Source organism: Danio rerio, chromosome 1 (assembly GCF_052040795.2).
Source record: "Danio rerio strain M-AB ecotype USA chromosome 1, GRCz13ab, whole genome shotgun sequence".
Lineage (NCBI taxonomy): Eukaryota > Metazoa > Chordata > Actinopteri > Cypriniformes > Danionidae > Danio > Danio rerio.
Genome location: NC_141021.1, coordinates 60,017,064 through 60,027,671, shown reverse-complemented (window position 1 = coordinate 60,027,671; position 10,608 = coordinate 60,017,064). Strand labels below are relative to the sequence as shown.

Below are 10,608 nucleotides of genomic sequence, written 5' to 3'. Positions count from 1 at the left end.
AAATATCAGATATACTGTGAAAATTGTTTTGCTTTGTTAAACGTAATTTGGGAAATATTTAAAAAAAAGAAAAGAAATTCTGTGAGATATAGTGATATAACGAGAGAGAGAGAGAGAGAGAGAGAGAGAGAGAGAGAGAGCAAGACTATTGTCAAAAGCATCTATAAAAACAGGAAATGGTGTGGTGTTGATTATAAAGGAGGCTGGCAGATCTAAATCTTCCTCATTTGTCTTCATGTGTCTTCTGGATCAGTTGATGAGCGGTCCTGCAGTGCGGTAGGTAATGATTAGATTATTCATATATTTATTTATGAACAAGCGTACACTATCAGTCAACCGTTTGAGACCCATACGATTTTTAAGTGTCTTTAAAAGAAGCCTGTTTTGCCCTAAATCAACTTTAATATAAACTTTAAATAAAGAAAACATGAGCTACATTACATTTGTTTTATCTTATAATAATATTTTCAAATTGTACATGATTTTCTAAAATCACAAATGTTTTACATTCATTTTTGATCCAATAAATGCAGGTTTTTGTGATCCTTTGAAAGTATTTTTGATTTAAGTGTATGTGAAATTTTGGAGTTTTTTTTTTAAACATCCAATAATAAACCTGTTGTATTATTGATACAGGTGTTGCCATGGTGATGATGATGTCAGTCAGAATTGCTCTTCTTCCTCTGATCCTTCTCATGATTCACAGTGAGTGTCTGTTGTGCTTTCATTTGTCCTTCTGCGATATAAAAGTGGGTTGTTAATTTGTTATGGTTATATAATTTAAATTTTATACATATATTAAAAACTGACAGTTAATCAGCATGTTGTGTTATCAATTTGTGTCAATAATCTTTTTAATAAGTTGTACTATTTGCTCAGCTGTTGAATTCTGCTTTTCTTCACTTTAACAGACGTTGTTTGTGATGGTGATGAGGATGATGATGATGATGATGATGATAAAAAATGGCGTGTGAAGTACACTCCTGAACACATCTGTGCACTAAAATCCTCAACTGTGATAATGAGCTGCACTTATAAATACCCTAAAAAACATGAGGTCAAGACAGCATTCTGGACCAAATACCCTCCAAAACAGGGTCAAGAGTATCCAGATCTGTCTGTGGACCCTGAATACAGTCAGAGGCTTCAGTATCTGGGAGATAAACAGCAGAACGACACCATCAGACTGAGTCATGTGACAAAAAAAGATGAACACCAGTATTATTTCAGAATCATTACTAATGTAACAGGAGGAATGTGGATTGGCACTCCAGGAGTGAGTCTCTCTGTCACAGGTGACTCTATGAGGTTTCTCTCTTCTTGTGGTCATTATGTAGAATAATAATCAGTGTATGAGAGCAGCACTAGATATAATGTGTGTGTTGTGTTCAGATCTTCAGCTGGAGTCTCCTGGGAGAGTGACAGAGGGAGATTCAGTCCGTCTGACATGTAGAAGCAGCTGTAAACTGACTGGCAAACCAACATTCATCTGGTACAGAAACTCAGAGAAATTGACTGAGAGAAAACAGAAAAGAGACAGAAGCAGTGAACTCGTGCTGCAGTATGTCAGAAGAGAAGATGCAGGCAGATACAGCTGTGGTGTACATGGACACACACTCACATCACCTGAGGTCTATCTCAATGTCACCTGTGAGTACAGATTCTCTCATTATTTGAACAGCTCAAACTCTGTGAACATCCTCCAGTAGCTGAAGTGTGAAATGCTGAAATGTTATTTTATGGCTAGCACATCAACATTTATATAAAAGACAGACATTTCCTCTTTCCACATACTATGCACTTGGTAAGTCGTAACGTGTGGTAAACTGTGGTTTCCGGGTCTAAGCCACTCCTCATTTTGTTTGAGAAAATAATCATGACTTCTTTTTATAAATCACACTTTAAAGGTTCAGGACACCCCAGAGAACTTTTTTTTATATATTAACAGATGTGTGTGTGTGTTGAGCATCAGTTAAGACAATGTTAGCAGCTGTCAGCTTTAATTGTGGGAAAACTGGATAATTTTGAGCTTTTGTAAGCTCATTTCAGCTTCCGGGTTTAAAATGATTTTTGGGGCGGGATCAAAATCAGCGACGTAGCGCAGAACTGCAAGTGCAATGATGACACATCGGTTTCTCATTATTATGCATAGCGGAGTTTTCTTATCCTATGAGAAGAGCCGGCTGCTTAATTATTCATGAGACCTGCCAGTGTCAAGCCCGAGCTGAGAGACACGGAAACCACGGCACAGTTTTTAGCCGTTCATGAAGGCTCGTATGCGTTTGTTTCCATGATCCATGCGGTTTGTTGCATGTTTTTCCCCGCGATCTTGTCAGGGCCGATCATACAGCAAAGCTGTGTGTGCTGCTAGCATTTTTGTCGGGAGAGCAGCACGAGAATTAGAGAATGGCGGACGCTGTCTTTTATCAGGAGTTCGTTCACATTCAAACACATCGCCGTGCTGCTGTGTTCGCCTAATTCCTCCAGATTGCCAGCAGGGCTAATGGTTAAAATAGACAGGTCAGGGAGAATCCTCATTTATAGTGTTTACATGAACACACTTATCTTTATAATGATATAATTTGTGGTGATCTGTACATGAAATTACGAATAACAAATGTAGCAGGGCATTAAATCACTGTTCATTTCTTTTCATTTTAACTTTGTGAACTATAAACTCATGCGTCTCCTCACGGTTTGTCTCATTTTGTGAGCTAACTGACAACAACAGTTGTTCGCTCACGTTCTCCCCTGCTGGCCACGCCCACTCCTGCCCGATGCTCGCAGAGCTCCACGCCCATTAATCATGCATCTTTTGAAAAAATTCTGAAGTAGACTTTAACCGAAAGTGGGGGGTGTCATGGCCCTTTAAAGTGAACTCTTTAAAAAACCATAGTGTACACTACAGTCTCTGGACTTGCTACATCAGAGACACCAATATTTTCCCAATTTAAAAGAAGTCAATAACTTTCTAAACATTTGAAATTGGGTATTAATAGAAAGATTGCGATTATGATTTTCCAAAAAAATTACAGCACTCTGGGAACGTTTATTAGTACTATTTATTAAGCCTCAACATGTATGTTAGGGCGCTAACAAAGGCCAGCTAGTGAGTGCTGTGCAGGTAAACCCCACTCCTCTGACCTCTAAAGGTGTTCTAGTGACAGACCGACTCCCATGCGGAAGGTTGCCGGTTCAATCCCAGTTCGGAGCAGGTTTGGTTGGTGGTGTAGGACCAGCGGGGTTACACTTGGAGGTCTTAACAAGCAAATATATATTGGTCGGTGACTGTAAGAAGATCACTAGTTCGAGTCCCAGCTAAGTTGGCATTTCTGTGTGGAGTTTGCAATGTTCTCCTCGTCTTGGTGTGGGTTTACTCTGGGTGCTCCGGTTTCCTCCACAGTCCAATCACATTCGCTATAGGGGAATTGGGTAAACTAAGGCCCAATCCTAATTTTCCCCCTTAGCCCTTCCCCTCAACTCTGGCCCTCATTTTGCATGTTCCCGTGAAGGGGTAGGGATGTCCCAATTCTCTTTAGCTTGAAGGCATAAGGCTAAGGGGAAGAGGTGGATAGCCCTTCGAACAGAGATTTTCAGGACCACACTTGAAACCAAGGGGTAAGAAAATTTCCCACAACGGCAGGATAGCTGCATCCGGAAGTCAGGAGATCCACAAATTAGTAATTTTTTTTTGTCATTGTTACAAATTTTTCCAACAAACTAGCACATGTTTCAATATATTCATAACCGCGTTCGTGTTTGACCGCAATGCTTTAAAAAATGTTAAAATAAAAGCCGCTACATTTTGAGATCTATAATCTCATTGTGAACACAATGGCTGCTCAACAGTGCTCAAATGTTATTGTGAAATGGAAGTTTTTAAAATATCAGTATCGATTGGTTCCAGTATCATGACAACACTACTCTCAACAACTTTAATCATGAAGTAAAACCACAACAAAAGGATCCATCTGAAGCTCCACCTTTGGACTCATTAAACAATTGCGTCACTGGCCTTGCTCCACCCCCATGGTTATCAACCCCGCCCACAATCACAACCACTACCAAGCTGACCAATCACTGCTCTTGAGCTATGCGTCATCGATGAGAGGTGTGCGTCAGAGTCAGTGCTTTACAGTGTAACAGTGCAGTGTTATGTGTGCATATTTTGCAGTGGAATGTTGTGAAAGGAGTTTCCTTATTTAATGATTTTACAGAGGTCTATTATTCACAATTTTTTTAGATCCTCCAAAGAATGTCTCAGCCTCCCTCAATGGATCTGCTGTGATAATGTCTGGAGATTCAGTGACTCTGAACTGCAGCAGTGACTCAAACCCTCCTGCAGAAATCAGCTGGTTTAAAGCAACCAAGTACGTAGGATCTGGAAGAATCTTCAACATCTCCAAGATCAGCTCTGATGACAGTGGAGAATACAAGTGTAGAGCCAGAAATGACCATGGAGAGAAATACTCTGATCCTGTGACTTTAGATGTCCAGTGTGAGTTTATGATCATCTACACATTACATTCAAATTCCAAATTTAAAATTTTTTAATATGTAACATTTTTTTATTTGAAACTTTCAGATTCACCAAAGAGCATCTCAGTGTACATCAGTGGATCTGCCGAAATAGTGGAGGGAGATTCAGTGACTCTGAACTGCAGAAGTGACTCAAACCCTCCTGCAGAAATCAACTGGTTCAAAGGAAATAGATCTCTGAATTCTGGAAGACTCTTCAACATCTCCAAGATCAGCTCTGATGACAGTGGAGAATACAAGTGTAAAGCCAAAAATGCACATGGAGTGAAATACTCTGATCCCGTGACTTTAGATGTCCAGTGTGAGTTAATGACAGTTCATTGTGACTGATTCACTGAGTGAACATGTATTTTGTGAACAGGCCTTATGTTGGTCTTACAGATTATGGTGCCAGTTGGTTATACAAATTGGAAATCAGACCAGATCACCAATCCAGATAATTTTTATTGATCATTAATAAGATCAAATTTAATTAATGTATTTCATGTCAAAAACAAAATGTCATCAATGTACTATTAAGTAAACGTTTAGAAATCACCCTAACACGAAGAGTCAGCTTCAACGCTTCCTAATCACTCTGAATGGGTGATGTCAGGCGTTGCCGAACTGCATTGTGGAACAGCGTTAGCCAATGAAATTAGTCAGCAATCAGCCACTGTCTGAGCTAGTGTGTTTGCATACAGCAATCTGATTGGCTGAGGCTTCCGTCGGCGCTTGAAAAGTTGAACAAGTCCCAACTTCTGCAGCGAGCATTGCCTCTAAATTGGCGCCGACGGAAGCCTCAGCCAATCAGATTGCTGTATGCAAACACACTAGCTCACACAGTGGCCGATTGCTGACTAATTTCATCGGCTAACGCTGCTGTGAAGATCGCGTCAGCCCCAACTTCAGACACGCCCTCTGTCAAGCGTTGACGTTGAAGCGCCGTATGAATGGGGCATAACACTTTTAAATAACAATTCATGCTATAGGGTATATGCCGAGCTAGTGTTTTTCCCATACTGATAAACTTCCTGTTATTGTGAGTTTTTTCCATTTTATACAGTCCTTTTACAGCATCGATGTCGTAATGTAATTCAAACACAATCGGTTAAAAAGACTTTGGCATTTATTTAGTTGTTCAAGCGTAAAATGAGAAAAAAAAAGCGATTTGCTCGCACTCACCCGTCAGAATCGGCAGGCTAGCGTAGAAGCTCCATTGAATATAATGGGGTAAAAGAAATGCTTATATTATAAAGACATGGCGGGGGGAAATGTAATGTTAATGCAGTGCTTCTTGTACAATCTGAGACCCGCTTTATATCAGATATCACTCAGCCAGTGGAGATCGCTGATTTTTAAAGAAAACAGACCTTAAACATGCCGATTTTGCATTGGCAAACAGATTAACCCTGGTTACTGGCAAATTAATAGTCCTATTAGCATGCTTAGGCGTATACCCTATTAAGTTCTGGCTTATCATCTGCCTATAATTACAATATTATTTGTTTTTAGTAGTTATAATTTTTATTTTTTTGCTACATCCTCAATCCTACCCAAAACCTAAACCTAACTTCCACCTTGCAAACTACTAACAAGCAGCAAATAAACAGTTTAGTGAGCTACTAGCCTTAGTTAATGGTTTGTTGCTAGCATGAATTGTGACTTAAAATGAAGTGTTACCAAAAATACTGTGTAATATGCTAATAATTTTAGTTAACGAACAGAAATTCAAGTAATAGCATATCAATGAATGATCTTCTTTACTTAACTCAAGTGCATAGAGCTGGCAGAATAATAGACTGTTTGTTTGATTTTTTGTAACCAACGTGTCTGATTTCTGTAGATTCAGTACATCGGGATTATTTCCTGTATGCCGTGTTTGTGATCGCAGTCGCATGTGTAGTTTTACTTCTCATCTGCATTGTCCTGTTCATAAGGTGAGGTGTTTGGTTTAAATCAGTGTGTCTCAACCACGTTCCTGGAGGAGCACCAGCACTGCATTTTCATGTCTCTTTAATCAAACACACCTGATTCAGATCATCAGCTCATTAGCAGAGACTGAAAGACCCATAATGGATGTGACAGACAAAAGAGACATCCAAAACATGCAGTGCTGATGGTCCTCCAGGAACGTGGTTGAGAAACACTGGTATAAATAACTTAGATTAATTCATCATTTAATATCGATGTGTGTTTACATGTTCATCTCTGTGCTACAGGCAGAGAAAAAAGGCTGGAGTGTCAAACAACAGACAGAATCAGGTCAGAAGATTTAATAACAGCTTCATTATGTTGTTCTTTTATTGTTTTAGTATCTGATTTCTCATGTTGATCATGCTGGATTCATCATCAGAGTTTGGCTCATGCAGGTGATTTAATTTTAATTGACTTTTTTTTCCAGGTTCAAGATCCTAGCAGACACGTCTATGAAAATGGCTCATTTGTGAACGTTTCACCCAAGAAAACAGATGGAGGACAAACCCCTCAACCCACAGATCCTGAGACCGTTGAGTACGCAACCATACAGGAAAACCAGCAACTCCAGCCTGATTCTGCTCTCAGGTGAGAAACTAAACGACTTAAAACACATTCGCTTACATCAGGGGTTCTCAACCTTTGAAACGAAAGCCCACCTGTCTGGCATTTTCCCTAAAATGTTTGTCTGCACAAAAATGTGGATGCGGATCTCAGGCACGTGCAAACATAGGGCTCAACCTGTGCAGTGCACATGCCCTTTTTAGTCTTGGATAGAAAGTGCCCTTCCAAAATGATCTGAAGTGCCCCAGCGACTTATTAGATCGATTATTAGATTTGCTAGGAATATTTATGAATGTCTCCAAAACCCTCAGAGCAGTATTAATGCGTCCTGAAGTAAAGTGAAACGGCTATACGTCGGGTTTGCTGGCCTCACGCATCACGCACCTGTCTGTCAGTCAGTCAGCATGTCACCTTAAAGGTTTAAACAAATGAGGCACAGCACTACTACGGTTACAAAAAAGTTTGCGCTGTTATAATACACTTACCTTTAATACAACTTGGTGCGATTATAACCCGCTATTAAAAATATATATTGTTTTGAATGAGAAGCTGTAATGTAGCCGTAGTGGGATGAATTTTGGCATGGCGCCCCACCATGGAAGAATGAATGTAGCGGAAACCATGTAGTAAATACTAGGGGTGTCACGATTTCGATTTTTAATCGAAATCGATCAAAATTTATGCTCAATTTCGATCATCGAATCAAAAAATAGAATCGTCGATGCTGCCACGCCCCCATGTCACGTCAGCTTGGCTTGGCAAGCGGGAAAATAACAGGCTTGTTGAAGTGCTTGTTGAACTGCAGAAGCAGGAGACCCGTCGACAGAACTTAAACCCTCTCCTCTTTCAATGAAGTCGCCGGTGTGGAAGCATTTTGGATTTCCAGTGAGTTATGTTGACAACGTTCGTGTTGTAGACAAAAAAAAACACAGTTTTGCAAGCTCTGCTATGTACGTATTACGTACGGTTCGTCCGATAGACAACACCGGCATCGCGATCCTCCGCCCGCCCCCGTTGCAAATCCGCTGGCGAAAAGTACACACTCAGGCCCTGTTTACACTGTCTTTGTTTTTAAATGGCATTTTAGAACGACAACGATTTGACATCCACAGTGGCGTGTAGCATTTCTGAGCAGCCCTCCTTCCTCTCTACCTCTGAAAATGCACATCACGTGACACACAGACACAGATGCACTCACAGCCATGCGCTCGAGACAGCAGGTCCAGGCAGTCAGAAAATCAGTTGACTGCTTCAATCTTTCACTCACTAGTACTTTGTCATTTTAGCGAACACCTCAGATACTGTTGGCTGGTTCCTGTTGGCTGTGCGTCTTTTTTACCGACGCCATTATAACGACACAGATCACTGCTTATTCACGAGTCCCGCAGAAAAAGTGATTGACAGGTGGTAATTATGTGTGTATCTTGCCTTTATTCATTTACTGTATGATTTGTTTATGGGTAAAACAAAGACCATGCAGGTCAGGTAGTTTAAACGGTAGGCTAATAATAATTAATTGGTCATTAATTAATTAAATATTCATAATCGAAAATTGAATCGAATCGTGCCTTCAGAATCGAAAATGTAATCGAATCGAGAATTTGAAGGATCGTGACACCCTTAGTAAATACCCATCAGATTATTTATAATAGGTTATTAAATCTGGGAAATGTGAGCTGCTTTAACATTGTAGCTGTTTTTGTTGCCTGTGCCTTAAATTGGCTAAGGCACTCCTACGTCAAGTCGCAGTGGGCCTCAAAATGGGAGGGATTTTGATTTCCTATTTTAACATCAGGAAAAATAATAATAATAATAAAAAGAGACTTTTTGCGTTTATATCAACCCAATATGACTGTGGACACACTATAGTACACACAGTTCTGTTCAAACAGCTTACAAAAGAGGATTTACATCTTAGGTGCCCATTAAAGTGAGAGGTACTCCTGCTTAACGTAGTTTTATTTATTTTCAGCCACTGTGTTTAAACTTTTTAAAAAGTTGTTCAATTGTTTAAGATTCATGGTTTCATTTAATTAACATTTTTATTGCTAATGTAATTCCATTAAGATGCCCATTGAATACCATTAAGCCCATAAAGTTGTTATATAACTTTACCAAATATCAGTTTATTTTTCATTATTATTATTTCTTCATTTCAGTTTTTACATTTGAAAATACAATGCAAAAATGTGTTTATGTTTACACTGTATTCTATATAGTGTGCTTTTGATGGCTACTTTTACTGTACTATAATATGCATACAGTATAAAGAAATATCGGCCGATATATTGTTATCTGTATTTTTGTAATCCCTAATACCAGCATCGGCCCCAAAAAACCCATAACACTCTGGTTTTAATTGTCTTTAAATAGTCATTAATATTTGATCTTTGCTCCACAGATCTGGTGCTGTGGTGAATAATGAAGTGTTTTACAGCATGATCAAAGCTCCGGGATCATAAAGTGGATTGAAAGTGAAGCGTAATGACATTTACAGCAGCTTTGAGTTAGATTATTATATTTAATTACCATGTCAAGTCACATCAGGAACAGTCCACTCAACGTTATTAACTTCTCCTCACTGTTGACTGTCTTTAGCAAGTTGTGGTCAGATTTAGCAACACTGCAGACTAGAAGCATTTCTTTGTGGTTATTTACATCAGTGTGTCTTCAGTAGACTGTGGTTCAGTGTGTCAGAGAAGGAAATTACAGCATCTACTTTTTTACTTGCTTTGCTGATTTCTGTTAATAGCTTGCTTTGTAATGTTTTCCAAAGATTTGAGAAATTTTCATGAATCACTTCAATAATAGTGTTATTTTGCAATCATGTGCCTTAGTTTCCCTCTTTCTCAGTCAAAATATGGACAAAACCTGCTGCAGCATTTACAGAGTAAAGGTTGTTGCTAGAAGAGATACAGCTGCAGCCGGAGGTTTAGGAGAATTATTTATATATTTTTTTTAATTACCCATTTATTATGTTTTATTAACGTCTACCCCTATCCCAACCCTAAACACAACTATCACAGTAATGTAAAAACAGCATTTATACCAAGCATTGTTGATATTATTATATATTAACTATTATAATGTATTTCCCAGTGATGGGTTGTAGCTGGAAGGGCATCCGCTGCTTAAAACATACGCTGGATAAGTTGGCGGTTCATTCCACTGTGGCGACCCTAGATTAATAAAGGGACTAAGCTGAAAAGAAAATGAATAAATGAATTATATTGTATTTTATTACACATGGCCCCATGTTAACCATAAACATAACTCACTGTAATGTAAAATATATGAATAATTATTGAAGTGTCACAAAATGTATGCTATAGTGATGTGAGTATCTGCAGCTGTATCTCTTTTAGGCTTTACCAGTAAAGTTGGGCTGATGCATTTATTTTTAAAAATCAACCATCATTGGATTTTTCCATATTTTACCCAAAATTGTGTGTAAATAACCCAGCATTTCTAGAGTATATAAATACAGTGTACTCATGTCTCATATGTTGATGTGTTTTAAGATTGTGCAATAAAACGTTTCTTGTTAAA

General features: G+C 38.8%; 1 protein-coding gene across 3 annotated transcripts; it reads left to right on the top strand.

Annotated features, from left to right (window-relative positions):
• LOC100006649 (B-cell receptor CD22) lies at positions 1 to 10,608 on the top strand. 3 transcript variants are annotated; one of them, XR_015477121.1, is made up of 10 exons: positions 1 to 276; positions 637 to 705; positions 912 to 1,295; positions 1,393 to 1,650; positions 4,244 to 4,498; positions 4,586 to 4,840; positions 6,365 to 6,458; positions 6,741 to 6,783; positions 6,923 to 7,698; positions 9,279 to 10,608. XR_015477121.1 is itself a non-coding variant. In XM_087238068.1 (10 exons), the coding sequence occupies exons 2-10, from the start codon at positions 645 to 647 to the stop codon at positions 9,519 to 9,521; spliced, it is 1,572 nt and encodes a 523-aa protein (XP_087094194.1). In that variant the 5' UTR covers positions 1 to 276; positions 637 to 644; the 3' UTR covers positions 9,522 to 10,608. The 3 variants fall into 3 exon arrangements, 2 of the variants coding, with proteins under 2 accessions (XP_087094194.1, XP_087094195.1); XM_087238068.1 differs by having other exon boundaries at positions 6,923 to 7,083; positions 9,461 to 10,608; XM_087238069.1 differs by having other exon boundaries at positions 1 to 280; positions 6,923 to 7,083; positions 9,461 to 10,608.